A 27529-nucleotide genomic window follows, 5' to 3' on the forward strand; every position below is an offset into this window, starting at 1 on the left:
GCAGCAACAGATAACAAATACAACCACCCAATGAAGCAGACATCACCCCATTTTTATAGACCAGAAAACTCATGTTTGGTAAAGTTACTTAACATCTAAAATTACACTGGGAGTACTGGAATCCAGATTCAGGGCTGACTCTGGAGATCATGCTTTTTGTACTTCATCATATAGAACAGGAAATAAGCCAAACTGGAACAGAGTCCATAAACAATAAAAAATATACAACATGCATTACTGGTAATTGCCTAAATGGCCTCTCTGCTTGTGGATGTACTAGAACACTCTAGGCCTGAGGTGGGACTGATCCACCTGCCAGAGTTTAAGTACTTCACGTACTATAATGTAAAGAGCTCTGAACTTTAGGTCACAGAAACGCAGCTCTGTTGCGACTTCTTGCTCATCAGCTGAGTAAGCTAAGGCAGGTCATTCCCCGTCCTCTGAGTTTCAGTATTACTTTTGTAAAATGGGAACAAAATACCCACCTACATCATAGAGGTCTTATGGGGATTAACTTATATCTATCAATCTAGCACTTGATTGGAGCACAGGGTCAAAAATAAAAATTTACACTGCGCTATGAGGGAAAGGAAAGGTTGGGCTAAGGCATTACTGAGTTCAGAGAAATCAGAGATACTGATTATTATGTTTCTCCTGGCTTGCTGCTACAGACAGGACCTCTGTAACTCTAGTAAGGTTTACTCAGGTCAGATACTGACAAATTATAACGATTAATGGCCTATTTATATTGGTTTCAGTGCCTCGCCTCGCATGGGCTTGCCATTTAATAAGGAAGTGCTTAATCAGATCCTGCTGGTCTGCAGGCAGGTCTGAGGAGTAGGTCTGAGGAGCGGGACAGAGCAAATACTGCCTACTTCCACTGACATTCTCAAGGAGGCACAGACTGGGCAGCAAGGAAGTAACAAAGAGATTCTTAAAAGAGATCACAGACCCACTTTAGAATTAACTGACCTTGTTAGCCACATACTCTAATCACATGAGTTAATGGATAGATCCCTCCAGTAAACTAGTGAATGGCCGAAGCCAGGGTTCCAGAAGAGTCTCAGTTGCTCGCCAACACCTGACCCAATTTCACTGCCTGGGCCTTTGGCTGAGGACAAAGACATGTTCCTCAGCACCCTCTGCTGCCTGACCTGCAGGCACTCAGAGCGGAGCCTCCAGCTCCTGTGTGGCTGCTGGCTACACCAAGTGTCACCTTGGGCAATGGAGACATGTTCAGCTGAAGCGGACATTAAATAAAGTTAATGCCACAGAGTTGAGACAGGGATCAAAGTATGGGGCCTCTTACCTGGACTGCTTATTTGGTGCTCACTTTTCAAAGCAGATTCATAACCTTTTCAAATTTTCAAAGAAACTCCATCCTTGAAGATACTGTACAATGTCTCATCGTACAATATATTGAGACTGCAGAGGAGGTCTCTTTGCTTCCTTTATGCAACCCATCAAATCCCAGAGACGTCTCTGCTACAGCAAAATAGAGGCCTGGCTTAAGGCAGAGGAGAGCTAAGGCCTGCTGCTAGCCAAGGGCCGCGCGAGCAGCAGCACGAGCAGCAGCACGAGCCTGGCCAACGCGGAAGCAAGCAAGCTGCTGGCCCCCGGCTCAGGAATTAAACTGAGGAGACGCATCAGTGGCTGTGAAGAGCAGAGCAGCCTGTACTCTGCAGACGAGGCTCGCCCTCTCCTGCAGGTGGAGCTACTGAGTAGGACGCGCTGAAGTCTCCCCTAAGACAGCGATTCTAACCCTGGCTGTAGACTGTCATTGTCCCGAGTGCTTTTAATAAGCCTGATGCCCAGGCCACATTTCACACACATTAAATCAAGTTTGAGAACCACTGCTCTAACACCTTTCCTGGTGTGAGTGTCCGAGATCAGTGGACTATGAGGAGGGAAGGCCCCTTAAGACAGGGAGGTGAATGAGTGGAGGTGTGGGGGGCACTAAGGTGACATTCCCGAAGCTGAAACACTGACAGTCACTACCACTAGGAACAGAAGCTTAGAAATCATTTCCTTCAATAACCCAGCCTCTCATCTGTGTCCATATACGGGAACCACAGCCCTTCAGCGCCTTACAGAGCCTTCAAGACCAGCTGCCTCGACCTGCTTCGTCACACATCTGGGGCATCTGAGGCCCAAGGGAGGAAAGTGACTAGTCAGGGTCATGGTGAGTTTTTAATGGGAGGGCTGGGAGTAGAAGCCATTTCTTCTAACTCTCAATCCAACACGTTTTAATTGTTACATGCTAAACACAGGGGTGTGGCTCAGTGCCTGGGAGCACAGGCCCTGGCACTGGAGTGCCTGGGTGAGAACTCTGGCTCCACTGGTTAACTCTAGTCACACTGAACAACTCATTCAACTTCCTCAAGCTTCAGCTTTCTCACCTGGAAAGTGGAGATAATAATGGCATTTCCCTCAGAGAGTCGTGAAGACTACAGGAAAGGGACAGGTAACGAACGCATCCAGCACGGTGCCCGCACACAGTACATGTGCAATGACGTTCGCTGTTCTTATTCTTACTAAGGGAGGGCAGGGTAGCACCCTGAAGAGAGGAGAATAAAGAACAGGTGGTTACTTGGGCTAAGGTTGATGTTCAGAATGATCAAAAGCAGCTTCAAGACATTACTGTTATGCTTTCAAAGACTTTTCAAATTGGGGCAATTCTGACTCAGAATCAGCTTTGACATCAGCTCTGACCTAAACTATGTCACAACCTCTAAACATCTTCACCTGTCAAACTAGCTGCCTGCTGAACGAATAAATGAGTGTAATACTGCATGCTGCGGGTGCTGCCCAAATGCGAGATGCGTGTTATCACTCTTACTAATCATGTTTGTCACCATCACCAGTTTGACTCAACCGGGTGACTTTTGATACATCGCTTGTAAGGCCGTGCAACAGAGTATGAAACAGGGATGCAGGGCAAGGTCACTTCTAGAAATCCTAACACTTCATCATAATATTCAAATAGAAAGAAAGCTAGGAAGTGGGGAGGAGAAAAACAAGATCAATCTTGGCTCTCACAGCCACCAAAAGACTGAAACTCACCTGAAATGTCCAGCGAGAGGGGGTGATAATGACAGGCCCAAGAGGACACCAGATCCAGCCCTTCGTGGGGCTGGGATGTGCCTTTCACAAGAGGCAGTGGCATTTTTGGTGCAGAGGATTTGACGACCTCCAAAATCCTTGTCTAAAAAGAGCAATAAAACTCAAACTCTCTGTTTCTTGGATTAATCAGAACGGCTGAGGAGTAAAGATAGGATCTGGGAGTCATGAGGGGGACTTTCTCTTTATAACTTCATAAATTACACAGAAAATTTTAATTTGCTTTATGAGCACTTTTTTTAATTTCAGAAAAGGAAGAAGGGAAGAAGGAGGAAGTAAGGATTAGAAAGGTTGAATAATTACAGAGAGAGAAAATTCAACACTATTCATTCAAGAATGCTGTATAGTAAAGTGTGGAGTCTCTGAAAGACACAACCTCTGAAGAATCAAAAAGCTCAAAAAGGAAAGAGATGCCTCCCTAGAGTGACCTAAGCTGCCCCCAGAGAGGCCGGGCTGTGGGGCAGAGGTCCCATGAGGTCTAGTCATTGCCGTCTCCTGTCCCCTAGCCAGCCCTGCCCCGCCTTCCACCCCCAGTGTCTGCTCAGGTCACCTGCCTAATACCTAAGAAATGTAATCCTCAACAGTAATAGTATCTTCCTGTTTACACTGTGCCTCATTCTTGTCCTTGAAAAAAAAATAAAACCCTCCTTCAGCGGCAAGGCCTTCCCTAATACATGTACATATGACATCCTCAAAATTCCTTTCTTGACAGGGATCCATAGGTTAGGCTGGAAAAGCACTGCCGCCTTAGGTCTGCTCCCAGACATGTCTCCCTCCCTCCAATTCCTTCAGCCTTCTTTTCTTTCGTACACTGCAAGTAACTCAAGATTTGTCACCAGACACAGACTAGCCAGGGAGTGGGCAAGTCCTGCATTCCCAACAGTGTTGAGCCCAGAAAGCAGCTTGGGGAAGTTCTCAACTGCAGGGAAAGCCAGATGGGGAAGAAAAGGGCTGAGTGTAGAGTTAAGTGCTAAGGGGTGTGTGTGTGTGTCTCTCTACGTACACGTACGTACACGGTCTGAATTACACCACGCTGGAATGCCGATTTACTTAAAGCCACTCCTTTCAGCAGAGGTCACTTGTTTCCTGAATCCCCTGAATGTGTCTGTTCTTGAGTACAAACCATCTCTTACCTCTCATTACTCAGCCGAGTTTTCAGATCATTACAGCTATAAAAAGATAACTGTCTCTTACCTGGCCCTAGGGGCACTGAGGAAATAAAATGAGAATTTATGTGAAAATGCTTTGGGAATAACACACACACAGCACTCTAAATTCAAGGCAGTTTTCTACCCCAACCACGACTGGGAGCCAGCTTAGAACATGATCCTGGGCCTATGGCAAACCTTTTTAAGCTTATACAGGAAAAGCCAAATGTTCAGTTTTTACCAGACCAAACTCTCTCTAACCTGAAAGACACTAAGCATTCAGCTGTCTTTATCCAGGTGTTAGGGGCTAGAGGGAAAAGACAACTAGAATTTCTAGAAGTCTATATGAATTTTCTTGAAAGACTAACATATCTGTGTAAGCTAGACCCAGAATATGTTTTAGGATTATATAAAACAGAATTCTCTTAAGGTCTACTTCTTTAAAACCAGGGTACTGCCGCCTGCCCAGTCCTCCTCGCCGGGCGCCTTCGTTATGGTGAGAGAACTGTGAGCATGTACCTTCCTCGGAGGACGCTCCTGCCTGTGCCCACCAGACCACCTTAGCTGGTAAAGAGGGTGTCAGGAAAGATGCCTCTGGAGCCAGTGAACCAACCTCACCTTCTCTAGTAGCCAAACCAATGGAAAAATGACCTCTGATTCCCCTCCTGAAAACGCTTCTCAGAAATCATTAACACCAAATCAATGACGAGTAGGGTTAGTCAGGACTTGCAATTGTCCGTAATTATCCTTCAGGCTTTGGAGAGCTGACTAACTAGACACACCACTTTCCCTCCCTCATCCGTCCTGTTCCCTCTGCACTTGGACTTTGCACCAGAGGCTCAGCCTGGAAGCGCTGCAGGGCCTCAGGTCTCACAGGGAGGAGTGAGACGTCGCTGTAGCTCAGCTCACCCAGGCGGGAGGGGCCTCAGCTGGCTTAGAGACGATGTGTTCTCACACCTTCACCCTCATCCTGAGCAACTGTGGCATTCTTCAAGAACAGACAGAAACCCAGATCTCTCCAAGAAAAGCTACTGAATTAATCAAACCCCAGGTCCTCTGGCCTGTGTGGACTGTAACCTTGCCATCATGACTCAGCGCCCTCGGGCATTAAGAATTCAAACTGGCAGCCGGGAGGCACTGGCCGTCCTTTCGTCAGCTCACAAGTTAGGGCTGTGTCACCAAGACATTACTTTCATTTAATAACATCATATATCAGAAACTTTGAATGTATCAAAGCTTTCCTTGAATCTGAATTTTCAGTCTTCCAAATATTTTAAGAAAAACCTGCATACCTGCTATAGAGGCTGTTCCCATTTCCTAAATTTATCCTTCCAGCTTCTAGGGAGCTAGAGGACAAGTCTGTGTCCTTTCTAAGTAAAATGAAAAGGACTGGAAAAACCCCTCCTCTCTCCAGTCTAACCTCAAACAGTAGCCCTGCCTCCCCATGATCATTTTATAAAATGGAGAAACACGGGAATGGGAGTCAGGACCCGGGTTCTGTGCTAAGTCGGCCACAAACTGTGTGACACAGAGCCAGTGGTTTCACTGTTTTGGGTTTTGGCTGCTTCTTTGACATGATACAGGAAAGCTAGGTTAAATGATGTTAAGTGGCTCTGACCCTACTGGCCTGTCCTGGAACTTCCAGCTACACCCTCATCTGTAAGGTGCCATGCCCCCAGAGTTCCTGTTAAAATTCTAATGAATTATCCACAAACAGCTAATGTTCACACTGTCCTTTGCCAAATCCTGCTGGTCCACTGGAGACACCTGCGTAATAACACCTGTAAGGCACTGTTCTACGAGCTCTATGTAAGGCCAAACCATGTGAAGCTGCCAACATTCAAACATTTTTTAAACTACAAAAACAGCAACTGCATATGGCTCAACCTACTATATTAATTTATTTACTCTCCCTAACTAACCCATGTGCCATGCAGTAGGTTTTACAAGTGAGGAAATGGAAGCACAGAGAAGTTCACAGCTCGCCACGTCACGTAGCTAGATGACGGGGTGTGGATTTAAACCCGGGGAGTTGGACTCCTGAGCCTGTGGTTCTAACCACAGCATTATATTGCCTCCCGTAACGGAAACAAGAAGAGCTTGAAGACTGAAGTCCAGACCAAGGCAGTGTCTTGGAAAGAAAGTGAGAGGCTCACGCTGCAGCCTCTGTTGGGTTGTACCTTTCACTTCAATTGTGGCATTTGCTTTAGGAGCACTGACAAAGTGATATACACAGTGGTATTCGCCTGAATCCTCAGCTCTCGGCTTATTGATCCTGCAGAGATGAGAAGAAAAATCAAGTGAGGAAGCTGGGAACAGTCAAAATATACAACAAAAGGAGAATCGAAGGGGCAACCAGGGACCCTGCTCTACAAATTAATGCATGAATACAACTCACCTCCTCCTAACTAAAAGCAAAAACCTCCCTCTGTATATCCCAAAACATTAATGTTTTACTCCTTACTGGGTGTCAGGAATACAAAGATGGTCCCTAATCTTCAGGTGCTCCAGTCTGTTGGGAGAAATAAGCTGCAAAATAAGTGATCAAAACGGCAGGCTCTACAAAGTACTATAATCTATATTTAGACGCGCAGGACGGAGCCGTCACCAAAACTTCTTGCTCATCTGGTGGTTCCAGACAAATAAATGAGAACAAAAAAAAAGCAAATCTTTTCCTGTGCGTAAGACTTTGTTTTGGTAGTACTGTTCTTCCCACCCTGTATTTTAGCAGCATGCCTTTCAGTAAGTCTACTCACTAGCAGGACACAGGAATAGTTAAAAAAAAAAAAAAAAATCTGCCATCAGAGCATCAGCCACAGAGATGCAAAGAAGCCTTAAACTTTTAAAGCTTTTAGCTGCACCTAGAACTCCAGGGCCCTGCGTGATCTGGCCCCTCCCTGGCCTCATCTCAGCCACTTTCCAGCCCTGCTGGTCTCCAGTTTTTCAATGTGCTGAGCTTATTCCTTTCTCAAAACCCTGACACAAGACGTTCCTTTATACACAGTGCTCTTCCCGTCACTCAGCCTAACGCCCTTCCATCAGCCTTGGCTTGTGTGTTACTTCCTCCCACCCCTAATCCAAGTGCCAGCCCCCTCCCTGACGTTCTCTCTCAGAGTACACTGAAATTCTTCACGGTACTCATCACAATGTGTAATTATGTATTTGTGGGACTGCTTGATGAATGTCTGTTTTCTCAACAGACCAAGTTCTGTGTGGACAGGAACTGTTTATTTGGTGCACAGTTCTATACTCAGCACACAGCCTGGTGCCTGGAATATAGCAGAAAAATGAGCAAACAAGTGAATGAACACAAACTTAAGAGTGCACATCTGTGCACAGATCTAAACCAAGTCAAGCAGAGTGAAAGGAAGGACTGTAAGAAGTATGTATGACCAGAACAGCATTTCCTCTGAATCCCACAGCGCGATCTTGAACAAGCTTTCTTGCCCCTGAAGATCAGCTTCAAGTCAGCTCAGTTCACTCTGGTGCAGACACACCCCACACAAATACATGCAGAAAGACTTGTGTGTAAATACAGAAAATAGAGAAAAACAGCTTCCAGATCAAAAAACAAGCTTACTCAGCTCCTGCTCTTTTGCTCAGTGGTTAAAATATGATACTTATGATGGTCAAAATCTCCACTGTATTAGTTAATGTCTGAGAAAAACTCCTAACCTCAAACACTGACTGGCTAAATGCAGGTATCCATCTTACCGTTCATCTTAAAAAAGAAACAAGAGACTATGGCTCAGGAGACACAGCCCATCCTCAGGACTGTCTCAGCATATCCACGGCAGCATAATATTCTGAGGAGCTGTCAAGAGTCTTCTCAACTTGACACAAGTGCTGCTTCTTACATCAGTATGCTCCCAATAGGAAAACAGACACAAGTTAGCTGCTCCTGGCAAATGTTCCACAGTTTGGAGGAGCAGCTGCAGCTAAATCTTTAGGGCTTAGACCAACTGTAAGTTCCTTGAGAAGATGACTCTCAAACTTGAGGCCATGCCTATGGGCTCAAAATCTCCCCATATTTCTTTCATCTGGCTACTGGGAAGCAATTAAAGCAAATCGAAAATGTCCCTGCAGGCTAAACAGAAGCAGGGTCTTGAGACTGGCTCCATGGTTGACTTATTAAGTGGCCCACGGGACTTACCAGTTGTTACTCTACAAAATATGGGAGAACACATTCCCTCAACAACTCTGACAATGCAGAATGCCCTGGAGAATTTCACGTAGGCTGAGGAAAAAGGAAGAGGTATTTTATAAATGCCTCAACTTTATATGCTCGTGCTCAGACTTTATATATAAAGTTATAGTTCAAAGCTTTGTAGGTAACACAGTACAAGACCCAAGAGAAACATGATTGGATGTCTGGTAACCTGAAAGAGGTATTAAACAACAACAACAACAACAACAACAACAACTTGTGAAACTAAGGGACAGACCGAGAAGAGATACCTTTTATTCCACCCAGTATCTGTTTGACTAACCTTTACAATCTATGAGGATATAGCTGAGGCTGTACTTCCAGTTTTAAATCAGAAGAAACTACAGTGGAGACAGTACCCTGCCACTAAATGGTATAATATAGCAGGGGAAAAAATGACCTAGGTTCTAGAAAGTCCAAAGACGTGGAACCTAGACTTCGTTCTGCAGGATGGCCTTGAAAGCAGTCAAGAGTTATTATTCTTTGAGTCTCAGTTTCCTTACTCCCCCCAAAAAAGAGGAGGGTCCACAAATTAATGTGGGCCCATTAAATAAAGGGTATGAAATGACCTCAATTCTGCAGAATACTGCAGAATGTCCTTGCTACAACTGGGTACACAGGTTTTCCTGGTCTCACTCTAGTGAGCTCTTTCTTTGCACTGCATCATCCTGACAAATAGGATTATCCGGTCCTTTTCAACAAGGAACAAACTACTCTGAAAAGTAAAGGGCTATATGTTCTAAATATTCCAGAAAAGCATCAAATCGTTGGGTGCTGGGTGACTTCAGCCAGCAAATATCCCCTTTCATCCAAGGATACTTCCAGGCTACCATCCTTTTCCAGATCACTAAAGAACCCTGTATCCACCAGTCCTGATCAGGTTATGGTCAGATTAAACACCCCTAAAAGGAAATTTACTAGGAAATCTACTCAGTAGAAAGATCACTTAGGGTGACCTTGCTCTAGAGTCCTGATTTCAATTTCAATCTGATTCCTCAAACCACTGGATTAAGTCCAGAGACCTGCATTTAACTGTGGCTTTTTTATTGACTAGCATTGTTACCCTAATCAAATCACTCCCTATGCCCTCAGCCGCTCTATTATCATAGTGAGGGGATCTTTTATGGCTCTCAGACCTGGCTGCTCACTAGCATCATTTGGAAATCTTTTCTAGATTCCTGGGCCCCACCCCAGGCATACGGGATTAGACTCTCCAGGGGAGGACCATACGTATCTCATGTCTCTCCCACATGCATAATTATAGATTATAATTGTCAAGTAAGCTCAACGATGTTCCCCCCATCTTCCCAGAAGCTGCTAGCCCCTCTCTCACCTGTATTCCATGTTGCTGGCATTCTTACGAGCTGGCGGTCAGTTCTACCCCATTCTTTGTCCAGTAGCTGTATGTAAGGGTGTGGGAGTTGGAGGTGAGGTTACACTGCAGGGTGACAGGGGGCGAAGAGCTGTCTCGAATAACGACCTCTTCACTGGTGACAATCCTTGGCTCTGTAATAAGAGTGCACAATGATAGGGAGCCACAGTTTCAGCCTCTGCAGACCTGGCCTGAGAGTTGGATGGGGCAGGATGGGGAGACTAGAATAAGAGGGAGGGCAGACAGGACCACATGAGGAGTTTCACTTTATCACTTTGGAGGAAGTCAAGAAAGGAAAAACAATGATTATAAGCAAATGACCACTAGCGCAGACAACAGCCTGAAGACCAGTTAGCCTAGACGTGAAAAGAATGGGAGTATTATGGATGCTTGTACTGGCAACACTCCACTTACGCTTTTGAATACCACCATTTTATGAGATAAGAACCACCAACTAATCGGCTTCAGTTAGAAAACCAGGTTTCACCTTGCAGGTCTGAAGACAAAGGCAGTATCATTGAGGTGACTAACAAACTCCCTACGGAGTCACTAGGCCTGGAACAGTAATAACTATAATTAGGTAATACATGTATGGCTTTTCCCACATTTAAATCTGAAAAATCTATGGCAAACAAGCCATGGCCATTAATTATGCAGAAAAAGACAATGTAGATCCTAGAAGCAAATTTCCTGTTGGAAGTCTACTGCATTTTCCAAATTTTGCCGAGAGAAAACTCCTAAGGAACCGTCAGTTCTTCTCTCCAGCCCGTATTTATTCCCAAGACAATTTTTTTTTTCAGAATTGCACTTTAGAACACTTTCCATCCTGAGATAATATAACTAGAATGCAGTATGTGTTGCTATTATGGGCTCCTAGAATTTTAGAGCTGAAAGGCCCTTAGAGTTCAAGGAATCCCACTCTTAAAGAGCTAGAAAGGTAACATGACTTGAGCAAGGCCTAATTACTGTTAGTGGCAAAGCTGGGCCTAGAAAACACGTCTGACCAAATTATTTGTCCCTCCCCCCACAACCCCAAAACACCCCCCATACACTTCCACCCCAGGGCAAGTTACATACTTCGTCTTCTGGTTCTATCCTGGGCTTAGATAACCTGGGATCACTAGTTTAATATCTAGAAAAATAACCTATTTGAGTCAAATACTATAACACACTGAGCGTAAACTTTCTAAGGCACGGTATCAGCATCCTTCCTGGAAGGCTCACCCTCTCAGCACGTGCAACTCCATCACTGCAGCAAAGGCAAGATGTCTGCTGTCTTTCACTGTTGTCGTTTATCTTTACCTTTTCCCAGGGTTAGTTCTTTTTCTACTTTTGGCCAAACATTTTCAGGTAAAGTCTAAACCAGCCATCTTTTCCCAACCACAATTAGAGGTGTTTACCCTTTTATTTTTTTTTCTGACTCCTTCTCAGAAATCCTTGACTAACTTGCCATTTCCCTGCACCTGGCTACTTCCTGTCTACACTCTGTAGCAGCTCCCTGACACCATTTTGTTCAGTATAATGCTGACTCAACTCTTGAGGACAAAACTCTCTCCCTTCACTGAAACGAAGCTTTGTTCATTGTGCAGAAAGGGGGAGAGGATGGAGAAGTCATGGGACACTTGAAAAATGTAATGCCCAAGGACCTCCTAAGCAGTGTGACAGTTCTGTCAAAGCTCATACTGTCAAAGGAACTTGTGACAAATACAGCAAATCCTCAAGTTTGCTCAAATAAACTGGTTCTCACTATTTTCCAACTCTGGCAAAAGGATAGTGGTTATCTTCCATTCAGCACTGGTCCTTACTGGTAACGTCACACAGGGGCTCTAGTACAGATAATGGAGGCATAGCAGCCACTAAGACAGAAGCAGATGCATGTCAACACGTTAGCGCAGTGGTGTCCCACGGTTTCCAAGACACACTGGACAGAAGCCAAATCCCTGGGCCTTAAGTCGAGCAGAACGGCTGCAAATCCTGCAATGGAAGGCGCACACATACCATCAGCAGAAAGCATCACAATTCCAGGAAAAACCAAAACCAAGCAAAAAACAAGAGATAAAAAAGAGAGAACCAGTACTCCACAGAAATTAAAAAATATAAAGGCAACATTAAAACCCAAGCACACTTTTAGGTTTTTACTGAATTTTTATTATCCAATTTTATTTTCTGTCCCAGTTGGGACTCTCCTTCTGGTTCTTCCTCTGAGACTGCGCTGAGACAGGGTAAACTCTGAGAATGAGGCCAAGAGCTTCCAGATGTTTAAATACAAGGAGGCCACAGCAAATGCTGCTCTTACCTGTGGTGATGCAAGCGACCACTGTAGCTCGGGGAGAGTAAGAGGCTGATGAAAGCAACCTGGTAGACTTTCTGCCAAGAATTCTCAGAAGGCAAAGGAAAGCACTTTTTCCCTTAAGTGTTAAAGATCCAGGAGAGAGTCAGCTGGGAGCAAGTTGATAATTTTAATAGGTTTAAATATGATTCTGCACCACAGAAGGGTTGCGGGGTGGGGTAACCTCCCTCCTGTGATTGCTGTATATGGAAACCAGCGCTAGACCAAGCTCCTGGGCCATGGTACCACATCTGCATTCTGCACCAGGATGAAGGTGGGACACTTATTTCTGGTCAAATACTGGTGGTTGAGCATTGCCCGTGACAGTCCAAGAGAGATGAACATTTAGGAGAAACTCAAAAGTTCTTACCTGCCACTGACTCTTACTTAGAAGCAGTGGCTAGGAGACCCTTAGCCTAGCCATCATTCATATGCAGAACATGCTATGGGCAGAGATAACCTAAAAACTGGGCACATTTCTCTTCCTGGCTTACATCACTGCCAGGAGTCCATTCTTAGGTAGAAAACTTCAACTTCCCCTGGGAGACAAATGTCCTGGAGGATGCTGAAATCATAGAACAATCCAATTAGAGTGGAATTCAGGGTGTTTTTTAAAAAAAGAAGCCTGGCTCTCTAAACAGTTGACTAGATTACTGACTAGTAACTGACTAACAGGAAGTCTGAGGAGCGTCTGAACTAACCAGGGTTTGGTTCAATCACAGGCAGACACCCTTAAGTCAGGAAGCCTATTTCTAAGTAAACTGGGAGAATGCTACATACTCTCGGGACTGATAGGTAGGTACCCCCAAAGCTTCGTCTTCTAGTTCCAAGGCATGACCTTCCAAGTATGAGCCTACTTGAGTCAGGCTCCTGCAACTACAAGTACCAAGTGCGCAGCCCAGTCCATGCCTACAGACTTCTGCAGAGCTTTGTGGCCATTTGGGTAATTCTGCTTTTGTAAGGAAAGGAGCAAGGCGGCAGGAGAAGGAGGCGTGCAAGGGAAAAAATTATTAAATAAAAGAAAAATCACTGGGTTAATGTTCCCCATTTTCACAGAGACAAGGTTTTCTTTTCCCCTTTCCAGAAGCAGGTTCTCTGATTCAACAGTGCCCACTGCAGCAGCCTCGCTTCTCTCTCAAGTCCTCTTCTTCACAGGCATCTTCTGAGTTGCTATAAAGAACAGACAACTAATTTGCTATTTCCATGTAAGTATACAGATTCAAGGCCCATGTCATACTACCTCCTGTTATTACCAAATTCCTCATAAATTTACTACTTTTACTTACTTTCTCAAAATCAATCAGTTCTTTAAGCCAAAACTGGCAATAGGAGCTCTTACTGAGTCCTGGAAGAAAAGGTAAAAAACCCAGAGGATCTTCCCATTAAATGGAGAATGGTTCCTCAGTTATAACCAGGTCAGATGTGGGAAAAGAACTCTTTCCGGCCAGAAGCACTGGCTCTGCGGTGGCTTCTCCCTCCTGGCTTCTGACCATACAAGCAGCAAGATGCTGCCCAGAAGGACAGAGGGCCACAACGCTCCTGTGTCTGGAGTCTTACTTGTATCCGCTACAATGGATGAAGGGACGGATTCTAAGCCAGCTGCTCAGCTCATCCCTCAGAGGAACAGGGTTGGAATTTAGTGTCCTCTTTTATAAAGACACAATAAAAGGCCAGTGTGAATGGCTTCCAAACTATTTCTGGGGTTGCCAGCCTCTGGGATGAGGAGCCCTGTGCCAGTAGTCAGTCATCAAAGTCAAACTGTCTGTCAGCAGGTCCAACTCTGACTTCAAAACAATGTGATAGGGGGTTTTAAAAAACACTCTGCAGTTTGGTGTCACCTGGCTCCTAACAGAAAGACATATGGAGGAAATCCCAGGCTGCTGCTTTAAGAGAACAGGAGACTGGATGGGCAAGACTAGTGAGGAGTATACTGCTGCAGTGGAGGGCTGTTATCAGAGAAGCACATGCCACTGTTTTAGAAAAGAAAAAGAGCTGGAACTATGGAAATATCCAAGCTTACATGCCACCCAACAACCAAAACACACCACCACACCGCACCCATGGCAACATTCCCATCACAGAACAGGATGACACCAAGTCACAGTGAGGGAAGAGGCTGGGCAGACATAAACTTAAAACCATAGAGGTGAAAGCAGCTACTGAGAGAGCTTCAAACAGATGAACAGAAGTCAAAATTGTTAGATTCGGGAGAGCAATAAAAATAGAAAGGCACCAGCGGATAAATCAGCAAAGGGATAGCAGGAAACCTACTACAGAATTAAAGGGGAGGGAGAAAAACAACTCAACACTGCCCTGGATTGACTGCCTGGTCTTGTAAGTTTTAGGTGTTTTTTTTTTTTTAGCCTCCCCAGCTCCACCTCCCCACCTCTTCCCAGTGTAGATGATTTTGGACAGTCACGGATTTCCCCAAGTTCTTTGTTCCTGAGGAGAAAGACACAGAGAAGGGTTGGGGGATATGGGAAGGTAAAGAGAATGGCAAAGAAGAAAAAAAAAAAAGTTGCCACAGATATTTTCATACACTACAACCAGAAGGGTCGTGGGTTTGAAAAAACAAAGACAAGGGTGGGGTGAGCGATCATACTGGGGAAGAGGGAAAGGAAGCAGAAGGGGAGGGTCATCGGGCCACCTCTAATGGCTACAGTACTACTACTGTAGGGTGCTGGACTCACTCTGAAGGACGCTTATGGTGGCCTGGGCTCGAATCCATGTTATGGAGGGGTTTTGCCTCAAGTCATTCCTCTTGGGGTCGTTGCTGGCCCTGCACTCGTAAGTCCCAGAGTCCTCCAAGGTGAGCCGGGTTATTCTCAGCACACTCACGCCGTTTGACCCGTAGGCGGTGTTTACGGTGACACGGCGCTTCCGAGCACCGTCCCACAGCTGTCTGAAAGACTCTGCCCGGTTGACTTCTGCGTACCACCACTGGATCTCTGGCGTGGGGCTCCCGACCACGTCACAGTACAGCTCAAACGCGTCCCCAGTGAGCTTAGTTTCTGACATGGGCGACTTGACAAACCCAGCTAGAGGGAGGGGGAGCAGGAATGCAGTGACAGGCCAATCAGAAAAAAAAAAAAAAGAATCAACAGGTGTTAATAGTAATTTAAAGAAAAGAAAAGAAAAAAGCAAATGAGTTGCAAAGAACAAAAAGGATTCATTTTTAAACTATAAAGAGACAGTAAATAGCATTTCATACAAGCTTTTAGAAGAAGAACCACCCTGGGAAGCTCATCAAGCAAAGGCAGGCTAATTACAAGCTGGGGCAGCCCAGGTGCTGGCCAGGCAGAAGCAAGCCCACTGGAAAGCATTTTAGCAATGGGCCCAGCTGGTAGGAATGAGAAAGCCTCAGGTCTCAGGGAAGAGTCTCTTTCCTTGGAGCACAAACCATTACCTTTTCAAACAGGCAAGTGGTGAAAGATAACCAGAAGTGGCAATAGGTTTATATGCCAAGTCAGGATCTCTCTTTCGGATGGGTGAGCACGTTGTCAGAGATGCAGTGTCTTTTATGGGTCTCAACAAGAAGTATTGACTGACCTGTCGACACCTTCTCTTGGGAGTCAGAATCAAATTTCAGTTGAAAGGCACAAATTTCTCTCTCATGCAGGGTCCTATCCTCAATTCAGGTTAGACTTTTCCCCACATCCTATTCTTTGCTGGGCCTATGAATAACCCAGTGACCTGTGATTAAGCAGCCTCTATTTGAATGCAGACCTTCAGGCACAGGAGAGCAAGATGGTCTGCACTTCAGCGTGAGAACTACCATGGGGGTCAGCTCAGGAGTGGAACCAACAGCAACAGTAACCCCATAACTGCCAGTGTCTGGAGGGACCGTGCCCCCCATAACCCCAGAAGTTTATACAACTAGAAATATCTGAAAAGTCAGTTGTGAAAGTACCCACGGCACTTGACAGGTTCTCTTCACTTAGTTTAGTTGCCTGGCTCCTAGAGGCCAGCTCAAAAAAAATGAGAAGCAGACAATGATGAATTAAGCTAAACTCTATGGTGAAGGCTAGGCCTCGACAACATTGCCAGGTATCACCAGGAACTACAAGTTGAGGCCTGCTTCCACTTGTTCATAACTGGCTTTAGTTACACTTCCGTAAGACAAAGTGGCAATGGCAAAAAGAGTTTAAAAAAGAAAAAAAACACACACAACCCCGACTTACTGGAAGATTTTGGAGAGGGGTCCATACCACAGTGCGAGCATGCTCTCTCTCACCCAGTTACTCCACCGAGAGTTCACTCAGCATTTCTACTAATTCAGGTTAAGGTAATTCAGTATCTAAGGTACCAGGCAAGAAGCTAAAAGAGGGTCCTTTCAGTGGCTGGGCAACTTCTCTTGGGACAAAGCCACATCCTGTGCAGTGAGCAGAGTGGGGCCAGTATCTACCAACATCAGGTTGAGGGCATTCCAGAGGATAGGTATGAATTAAATCGAACAGTTTTCATATAGTCCAGAAGCCAAGGATACAATGGGGCTAGCTGAAAATGGAGGTTGTTAAGAGGAAATTTTTCCATTTACATACAAAAAAGTACCTACTCTTGGAGATAAACTCTACCCCATGGACCTCAGAACCCTAAGGGAGGTACTACATTTACTCAAGCAGAGATGAAGATCTCCAAATTCATACTAGTTTTTCAATTCACAAAACATTCAGAATCTGGCAAGGACAGGAAAGCAGTAATTAACAGCCTTAGGTTGACTGTTCTGCCTTCAAAATGCCACTCTAAACTATCTCTTGAGATCCACTGTCAGTTCCTTGTAACGAACTAGCTATGAGAGGCCCCCAAAAGCCAACAAGGTGTCATTCTCAGATGCCGGGGGGAGCTTTAGAATTCCGGAAAGGAAACACCAAGCCCCTGCATGAAAAGCTGAGCTCACTTCCAAATAAAGTGGTGTCCAAGGAGCCATGTTTTAGTCTCACAAACTTCCACCTGCCTGCCTGTCAAAGTTAATGCTAATACAGAGGGAGAGGTAATGGAAGATGGTTTCGTTCATTTTACTACTAGTTCAATCACTAAAGAAAACTGTTTCAGTAAGTCTTTAGAGAGCAGTAAAAAGTACTACTGTTTTAATCATATTCTTGATCTTTAAGTGGAAATCACAAATGCTCTTATTCTCAAATTCTCTCGACTGGAGGAGTTTATGTCTTCTCAAATGCTGTGATTATGTGTGGGTTATGTGTGGGTTTTTTTCCCTTCTTCTGAATTGCACTTCAAAATAGGCTTAGATTTAAACCTATATGTCCATCAATCTACTGACCAGACTAATGTAAAAGGAATACCTGCAAGTACGTCCAGAACCATCAAGAACCCATCCAGTTCCAGTGTAATCACAAATCCCAACACACCACAATTCAAAGGCAGCCGAGAAACAGCCTGAACACGACTCCCGCTGCACAGAACCAAGCAAGTCACTCAGACTGACACTGCCTCCCTTGGACAAGACTCACTTCTGAGGAGGGAGGAATGCTGATCTGATTTAGTTTAGTTTTCTACTTGCATACAGGAAACGGGGACCAAGTCAGAAATGTTCTTTGAACCAGTAAATAATGATTTATATTTAAACAAAGTTATCTAAAAACAAGAGTAAAAATCCCCTAAAACACTGACAACAGACCAGTGCGCTTTCTTATCATTTATTATTATTAGACATGTATATCAACAGGTAACACTTTCTAAGTATGTGTTATATGTTAGACAATGTACAAAGCACTTTACATTATCTCATTTAATCCTCACAACATAAAATAGGTGCCATTATAGTCCTCTTAGAGTTGTGGAAACTAAGGGCCAAAAAAGTTAAGTATTTTTCCCACAGTAAGAAGCTAACAGTGTGCGTCTGGACTGATCCAGGGGTGGCCAAAGCCAAACATGGTCTCCTAACATTTTCCACAACTGCAGTCAATGTGCCTTACGAGGCCAGAAAAATTTCTTGTAGTTATTGAAAACTTATAGATATTCTGGTCACCCTTAAATATAATTAATAATTTCTGCCTATGAAAAGCCAGGATTCCTCCAGGGGAATGTGCAGCTCGCTATGATCACTAACTCTTTAAGATTATAATCCCATTACAGAATGGGAGTTCCTAAAGCAATAATGGGGGGGGGGGGGACAGAGTGAGAAAACAAAGGAAAAGATGGTTCAGAAACAAACGTCCCCTAGTTCTGATGCTTCCGTCACCCCACTCTTGAGAAGGCTGGCTTCACAGGAAGGTGTTTAAAAGACATTACATGTGTTTCTCCGGTGGTGTGGTCAGTGGCCAAATTAATAAAGGGCAGCACCTGAGATTTTTGTAAAACTTAACAGTTTATACAAAGTGCTTGCACACAGCACATCTCATTCCGCTCATGTAATTTCACAAGGCAAGTGCAGAGACAGGTTCATGCCCTGCAGGAGATCACTCAGGCAGTAATCCTGAGTGGAGCCGGGATCAGAACACAGGCTTCAGCTCTTAAGTCTACAGCTCTTTCCAGTAAACCACACTGCCTTTAAACAAACCAATAGGGCATTCCTTGATAGCTGAACACTCATCAAAAAACTCATGAAAACAGATCTATTTCTCCTCCTAGCAACAGGGAAAAGAAAAAACAAGAACACCCTCTCACACAGTACTGTGCAATCACAGCGAGGGAAAGTTATTAGCAACCATTTACCTCATTACCCATCCAAAATTAGCTCCAGTTCAGGAGAAGAGAAGAACCAGCTCGCAGCAGCAGCAGCAGCAGGAGGCAGGCAGCTCAGAGCCTGACTCACTGCCCTGCCTTTCATTACCAAGGGCTTTCAAACAAATACGTGCTCTCACCATGAGAACACACATTCCCTAAAGCCAGGAGGCCAGCAAAAGTATCTTTTTGATCTCCAAGTCAAAGCTCATCTAGTATTTTGGAAAAAGCCTAAGTTTCGGAAAAACAACCTCCTGCCCCTTCCACATCATCATCTCCACCCACTGTAATACGTACCGGGCTCAGATCTCTAGCAGGTCTGACAGAGTGCTGGTATCTGCATTCAATTCAAAAATGATAAAAAGGGGAACAGAACAGTGGTCACTGCTTTGCAGGAGGGAGGGACTAGATGCTGAGGGTGGAGGAGAGTGGCAGGCAAAGTATAAAAAATGAAGACAGTAATACCAGAAAAAGCATAATGTAAAATTGCATAACTGGGGATGGGGGATGGGAGGCAAAGATGACAGCTGGGGCTAGCAGCCGGAGAAAAGGAGGAGCTCTCTGGCAGGAAAAACTGGATGTGTAGATAATGTAGCAGAGGGTGAGAAGGAAAAGGGAACACAGAAGAGCAAGTTGAGCCCAATCCCAAGAAACTGCTTTTACATATGCCCTAAGGAAGCAAAAAAGCTAGCCCTGCCCCACAGAGGAGGGACCATCAGTGATTTTTCACAGCCAAAATTCTCATTTACCTCCAGGGCAATCACTGAACAGGTAGTAGGACTAACTTCTGTCTTCCTCTCTCAGCTGACTACTGCCAAGGCCAGGCCTTTAAATCTGGCCTGCTTCTGTCACTTTTTTTTTTTAAACAGCTGTTCCCTTCAAGCCCCTCTCTACTACCAACTCCCTGTGGGAGGCTCATGCTGTCCTCTCCTTCATGCTTCATAATAAAGAGGAAAATGACAGCCGAGGACACAAGCACTCGCCTCCCCCTGCCCCCCCCCACACTCATCATGCACCTCAAAAAGGAAAAAGACTGATATCCAACTGCAGTTACAGGCATGATGCAGCCTGACTAACCTTACTGCAGTGTAAGCAATGAATTAGCAATCACATCACTATTCCTCAACACCAAAGGCAAGTCATGAGCCCATATGCACTCATTCTGTGTGTACCAACCAAGGTTAAGACAAGCCTGAGGCCCTGGGAGTGGATGAAAACAGGGTAACCTCATTCTCTGCGGCAGGAAGGAGGTATATGGGTCTGATCTCATGAATCAGTCTGATCTGTAAGTAGAGTTGGCAGCAATTACAAAGCATTTTCCAAATTCAAACCTGTTCTTTTCTACCTCTATTAAGCAGACATGACAATGGCTTGGAAATTAATATCCACACTAGCTTCTAAGCCAGGGCCTATCCTTTACTCTGAAATTATAGCTTCCAAATGGCTAAAGGAATCTGCTTCAGCACATCTTCGCCCGCCTTCTGCTGTGGAGAAACAGGGAGATCTAGTTCCGAGACTGGGGAGTTCAGTGATTAGAAGCAGCACTCTAAATTCACATTGCCTGGAGATGCTGTCTCTAACTGTATGACCTTAGGCAGGTGACCTAATCTCTGAGCCTCTCCCTAATCTGTAGAACTGGGCTAATAATAGTAGCGATCTCAGAGGGTTTTTGTGGGGATTATATGAAATTGAAATAACAGCTAAAAGTGCCTGGCACATAGTAAGCACTCAATAATGTTAGCTATTATATATCTCCACAGAAATCACGCTGAACAGGCCACATGCAGTAGCCTTCAAAACTATCCTACAACAACAGTTTGGGACGCAGAAACTTTATGTTCAAAATGAGTTCCAATTTAGAATCCAACTTCTTCAATAAGCGACAAATTAATTTTAACCTTTAAAATAAAATGAGAACCAGAATGGAAATATTAATTGCAGAAGGCAATGAAAAAGATAGGGATTCTTCATTTCTTCTATCCTTAGAGCAAACTAAAATTGGGAGAGTGGTTAACAGCAGTGCGGACTCAAGGAATTAGCACATGTTATTACAGGGTTACAAGCCATTAAACCAGAGATTCTATGAACAATATGGAAAGCCCAAAAAGTAATGAGAACAAAAAGAGGCAGTACAAGATTCTTCTTTAGAAAAAAAAAAGTAAGTAAACCTACCTACTACAAATTAAGCTGCTTCTTAGCAATGATATAGGGGAAGAGACTGGATATTGGTTAGGCCAAACTGTAAATTCACAAAATGCAAGACAAGATGGCAGTTACAGGATTTGGGATCATGTCAGATTAGCTTCATTTCAGTCTAAGAAAGTGTCAGCTTTTGAGTCAGTATCTCCACAACTTAAATTCTCTTTGAGCAGTTTCTTCAAACAGGAATGATGCAACTTAGGGTAGCTGCAGAAAGCATGTGATACATACATGGAAGAGCTCTGTAAACTGTAAAGCTCTATACAAATGTTAAAGTCGCTTTAGGATAGATAAGGAATAAGCAGTACGTTTGATATGACTGATCTTCAGCAAGGATTTTCATTCAGTCCTGTCATCAATTCCAACTGACAAGCTAAACAGCATGATCTCCTTAGATTCATGGGTCTAAAAGTCTGTGATGGGGGAACAGAGGATAATAGCTCTAGTGGTAGAGTGCATGCCTAGCAGTGCGGGAGGTCCTGGGTTCAATCCCCAGTACCTCCATTAAATAAGTAAGTAAAATAGACCTAATTACCTCTCCCCACAAAAGGAATTTTTAAAAATTTTTAAATAAAAAAAAGTCAGTGGACAAAAAAAAAAAAAAACAACAAAAAAAAAACCCAGGTTATAAGTATGATAAAAAAAAAAAAAAGAGCCATGTGTATATTTTCTGGGATGGGAGAAGCCCTCTCATCCCAGAAAATACACACAGACAAAAATTTGCATAAAATACAGGGGTGTCCTAGACCTCAGGTTAGACACTTGAGTCTTGACTGCACGACTACAGGATGAGTGAATAGATAAGGGTCTCTCTATTAAACTGAGAGCTCACCTTACAGGGAAATGAGCCATGGCTTACATCTGGGTTGGTTTCTTCAACTTCTTCAACCTCAGTCTCCTCATCTGAAAAATGGGGATAATAATTCCTACCTTCTTCATAAGGTTATGGTGAGGTTCACAAGAATAATGTATGTAAAATTACTTTGTAACCTGTACAGCTAAAAATGTAGTAATACAAGATAGCCATTTTATGCAAGCATTCTACTCTGTAACTTAAAGGATGACGTAAACAAGTCCTGGGTATTCTGTTGAGGTACCTCAAAAACACTGTGGGTCAAGAGAAAGTTGGGAAGACAGAGCTCAGAGACTCACTCATGCAGGATGGGAGCTGTCTACCATATTTTCTGAATTTTTCAATTTTCCAAAAGAAAAAAGTATTGAAAACCAATGACCCAAAGAATTTCAATGTTTCAAATAGAAAGTGACATTAAATTAAATAAGGTAAGGTTGCCAGCATTACATTTTAAAAATTAGAACAAATTCTGGTTAAAAAGGGGGGGGTAGCTTATAAAAAGAGAACTTGACACTAGAGCTGAGAAACAAAAGGGACTGGAAGTTTTCAGTAGAAGAGAGAGCAATCAGCTCAGAAATGACCCCCTTCTACATTTCTTCATGTCTAAGATGCTCCGGGCAGGAGCTCATTAACACTTGCCCATGACCTTGAACATCCTCAAATGGACTGTAACAGATTGAAAACTCTGCTTATACATTATTTATCATAAAATCCTAGCCCCTTAGTTTACAATTTTATAGTCCTAAAGTAAACAGCTTCATTATTAAAGACACTCCTTGAGACTAACATTTCTTCCTCCCCCCGGGGAGGAAAGAAGCATTTTAATTTAATCTTGAGCAAAGAAAGTAAAGCTAAATATAGATCAGGTCCTGTTTTAACTGTGACATCAAAATGACCATAACCTTAGTTTTTAAAAACTAAGGATGTGTCCAAGGGGAAAAAATACAGTAACCTCAAACTGCTATCAAGTTAGTTTCTTTAGGAAACTAGAAAATCTACTTTCTTTTTTTTATTATTTTAATTGAAGTACAATTATAATGTGTCATTTTCTCCTGTACAGCACAATGTCCCAGTCATGCATATACATACATATAGTAGGAAATCAACTTTCAAGCTTCACAAACTGTACTCAAGCTGTGAGTATACAAAGGAAAAAGCTAGTTTTGCTAACCATTAAAAACCGAGGATGTCTCATCCAAAGGAAACAGTGCATACAAATCAGCTGTTATCTCATAGGGTGTTCTTAATAAAAAGTTTGGTTTCCAACAGTGGAAGGCTTATATATTTAAGCAAATGCTAATAAAAGCTCTTATCCCAAAAGACTGTCAAAAATAGCTATGGGCCAATCTAGAACTACACCCAAATGGAACTTTGAAGCCAGAAATAATTATTTGGGCAGGAGGGGAGGGGGAATACAGTTACAGAGCATTTTAAGAGTATAACTCCGTTGACCCTCCAGTTAGGATTTATTAAAAGCAAAATAAAAACAATACTCTAGAATAGTTGGCAACTCCAGTTAAATAAACCATTCTCAAAAACCATAAGTAATTACTAATCAAGAACTAACATCCACTAATTACTTTCTCTGTGACATTCACTTGTCTATAGACTCAGTATAACTTTGCTAACCAGTTACCTTTCTTGTCCCTGACAATGAACACAAAAAGTTGGAGTTGATAGTCTGGATTTAATCTAGAAGACATCTTAACTGAAAGAGGCAGGAAGCTTCCTCGCACACCTTCTTTTAAACAGCCATTCCCAGAAGCCACAGAATCAAATACTCTGCACATAGGGAAATTCAATCTTCGAATTGCATCTTAGGGTATTAGGTAATACAGTCAGTCCCAGTGTTCTCAGCTGATGAATTATTTCCAAAGCATAGAACAACTTACAGTGGAAACCACATGGAAACTTTGTTATCAATATACTAAAGGCAACACTTTTCTTAGATGGCAAAATCCTAGAGCAGAGATTCTTAAACTACCAACGTCAGAATCTCCTGTTAAAACACAAATGCTGGGCCCCATCCCTAAAGACCGATTCAACAGGTCTGGAGCGGGGCTGGGAGCATGCATTTCTAACAAGTTCTCAGGTCATGCTAGTGTTGCTGCCCCACAGGCCAGACTTCAACAACTAATGTCTTCAGGAGTCTGAAACTGTTACATTTTTCAGCTTTTCAAATAGAAGAAAATAGGGATATAGGAACTACACAGATGTTTCTGAAACCATATACTCTCCTAGCAGCTGAGTCTGTGATTCATAACCAAAAGGGAGAATGTGGCCAAAATGGTTGCTAAAAAATAGTGTCACTATGCATAATAATGACTTTTATCTTGTATTTGTTCAATTTATCTATAAATTGAGAGCATGCTTTCAACTCAATTTATCATTTATTGAGGGCTTATTTACCAAAGACTGTGCACAAAGATAAACTTTGCTCCTAAAGAAAGCTCATCTTTGCAAAACATGAGACAGAAAAATAATCGAAGTCCAATACAATTGATAATGGATTATCACTTATATAACAGATGTATAAAAAACAGCAGAAACTAATTTTGCTAGGGGAGAAGGCTGATGTATACACAGGAACTTTATGCATAAAATCTGCGTCTAGCCTTGTCAGCTGGGTGAGTGGGGAGATGGCCCTGGTCTAGGCAAGAGGAAACAGTTATGAGCAGTGTTGAGAAGTGGCAGAAATGAGCAGTTCATGATAAAACTGAAAAAACTCAATTTTTTGAGTGCTTTTATATGCCAAGCACTTGTTAAACGTTTATGCTACTCAGAAAAACAAGACAGTCTGTAGCCTCAAGACCTCACAACTCAGGGAAGAGGACAAGCAGCCTGCAGCCGAGCGGTTTGAGCTGCTTCCACAGGGCAAGTGATGAGACGGATCTGACTGGCGGCCACATGAAGGATGTGTCTGAAGCGAGAAGAGAGTCAGAAAGCTCCTTCAATCATCCAAATGAAAAATGAGTCTGAACGAAGTAAGAGTAGCTGTGGGAATGGGGAGAAGGTGATGGATGTGAGAAATGTTTACATGATGGAATCAGCTGAAACTGTTGATCACAGGGTGGAGACTGATGCTGCAAAGGGAATAAAGGCAGGCAGGCTGAGAGTTGGCTCTGGAGGCACATGCAGGATAAGGCTATACTTGTGAGATGTTCAGATGTAATTAAAACTATGGATCTGGTATTCAGGAGAGAAGTGGACATAAGAAATATGCACTGGGGCATTATCAGCTTAGGTTGAAGCTGAAGCTACGGGAGGAGGTAAGATCACTCAGGGAGGATGAAAAGGGAACTGCGTGGAACTTTCTACATAATTATACTTCTTTTCAAATGATTCACCACTGCATGCAACGCACTTTCACTAGGATAAAATACACCAAAATAGGACTTAATCCCTTCCTATATCTGAACAACATTTTTAATAACATTAGGTAAATAATTTAATATTTTGCTTTGGAAAACTTAAAGAAGGGGCTTCACATGTTCTTGCTGTCAGTCACTCAGGTAGAAGGCATAGTATCCATGCCAGAAGCTCCCAGAGCAGATTTTACTTGAGTAGACGATGTAATGCTGAGTCTTTTACAAAGAATCCTTAGCCTTTTATAAAAATAGCACCCATCTGGTCACAAAGATTATCTTGGGAAATGCTTTTTCTTGGGAAAAAGCTAACACTTAATCCCAACCAAATTTTCTCAATTTGTAAAAAAAAAGGAAAATGTATGGACTCTCAGCCTAAAGCCCAAGGCTGAACCAACTCTCCTCTCCCCCTTACTCTGAAGTAGAGACGAAAAAGAAATAGCGCTAATACACCACAGACCAAGTGATTCCAGAGGGAAAAAAATCAACAAGAATAGTAGCTCCTATTTTAGACAGTAATAAAAGTTCATGAAGTTTGCAATGTTTATGTTCCTTTTCCTGCCTTCTGCTCCTCTTCAATATTTCTATAAAGATTAACCAGGTATTAATTTGGAAAATAAGGATAGAAATACACAGGCAAGTGACCAAGAGATTCTCCACTTTAACAATGGCACGGAATGGGAAATTCCCTTTGCCACTCGGGGCCCCAAGAGTCTCTCAATTTAAAAATTAGAGGATACTCAACAGAACTATACTGAGTTTTATTTTGAGTTTGTAAAAATGGCTCATGAAAATGACTAATTTGACTCTTAGACCTATAAACCATATTGACAACGTGCTGAAACTGCAACTTTCCCACTACTTAAGTTGTGATAGTGGCAAAATTATTTATATGATGAGATTAAGCAACAGAGTCCAAAGAATGTTTGGTATTGCACACTGTTCATGAAGATCTGCATTTCTTCCCAAATTCAACAATTTAGTTCATTCCAGGAATTTCACTTGCATCCCCCAAAGGGGCAGTAACATGAAGAAAGTTTTACATTTAAATGGGGGGAGGGGGGGAGAAAGCCACAGAACAAATCATTCTTAAAGCAATAAGCAATTTCACCACCACCACCTCCCCAGAAATGAGAATTTAACATATATTCCATCTATTGTTAAAAGAATTAAGGTCTTACTTGTGCAATATAGTAAGCCTACCTAGAAAGAGACTACTGATAACACTTTCTTAAAATTAAATATACTTCCAGACAATGGAATATTATTCAGCACTAAAAAGGGGGGGGCTGCCAAGCCAGGGTAAGATGTGGAGAAATCTTAAATGCATATTAGCAAAGTGAAAAAGCAAATCATATATACAGTATGATTCCAACTGTATGCCATTCTAGAAAAGGGAAATCTATGGAAACAGCAAAAAGATAAGTGGTTGCCAAGGACTAAGGAGGAGGGAGGGATGAACAAGTGGAATACAAAGAATTTTTAGGGCAGTGAAACTATTCTTTATGATACTATAATGATAGATATAATGCATTATATACTTGTCAAAACTCACGGAATGTACAGTAACAAGAGTGAACCCTAACATAAACTATGGACTTTGGGTGGTAATGATGTGTTAATGTAAGACCATTAACTGTAACACACATACCACTCTGGTAGGGATGGTGTTAGTGAAGGAGACTGTATATGTTGGTGTGGGCAAGGAATACATAGGAACTCTCTACTTTCTGCTCATTTTGCTGTGAACCTAAAACTGCTCTAAAAAATAAAGTTATTTTAAAAAGTAAATACACCAACTAAAAAATACTTAGAATCATGTATTGAGATATATTTGTCCTTAGTATTAAGTGTATCTGATTGCAGATAAAATGTTTTACGATAGGTAAGTGCAAAACTACCTTCATGCAATGAGAATTCATTTTGACCAAACTAAGTAACATCCACCCAATCTTGTGTTTCAGACGCAAGCACAGAAAATGTAAGGCTCTTTTCTAGCCTTTAAATCATCTTAAACCTTGAGATCATCCAAACTTCCACTAGACTATCTTTATTAATGCCCTCCTAACTACACTAAACAGAAATCTCCCAGCTAAGGAAAAGAATCTTACCCAACATAGGAGGACATTTCATAGGCCTTCAACACATTAAGTACCCAAGGGCAGGTGTAACACTGACGGGCAAAGTGATGGCATAATTTATCATCAAAACCAGGACACTTTTAAGAGGGTAAGGGATGCTATGAATAATTCTGA

General features: G+C 42.9%; 1 protein-coding gene across 1 annotated transcript in view; it reads right to left on the reverse strand.

Moving 5' to 3' along the window:
• NPTN (neuroplastin) overlaps positions 1 to 16397 on the reverse strand; it is a 33837-nt gene extending 17440 nt beyond the window's left edge. Inside the window, 5 exon segments of the mRNA XM_014557033.2 lie at positions 6449 to 6543; positions 9809 to 9837; positions 9839 to 9981; positions 14867 to 15214; positions 16358 to 16397. Coding sequence (XP_014412519.2) covers positions 6449 to 6543; positions 9809 to 9837; positions 9839 to 9981; positions 14867 to 15214; positions 16358 to 16382 — 640 coding nt within the window. The 5' untranslated portion in view covers positions 16383 to 16397.
• Between the last annotated feature and the right edge of the window lie 11132 nt (positions 16398 to 27529).

This window comes from Camelus ferus, chromosome 27 (genome assembly GCF_009834535.1).
Source record: "Camelus ferus isolate YT-003-E chromosome 27, BCGSAC_Cfer_1.0, whole genome shotgun sequence".
Classification (NCBI taxonomy): Eukaryota; Metazoa; Chordata; class Mammalia; order Artiodactyla; family Camelidae; genus Camelus; species Camelus ferus.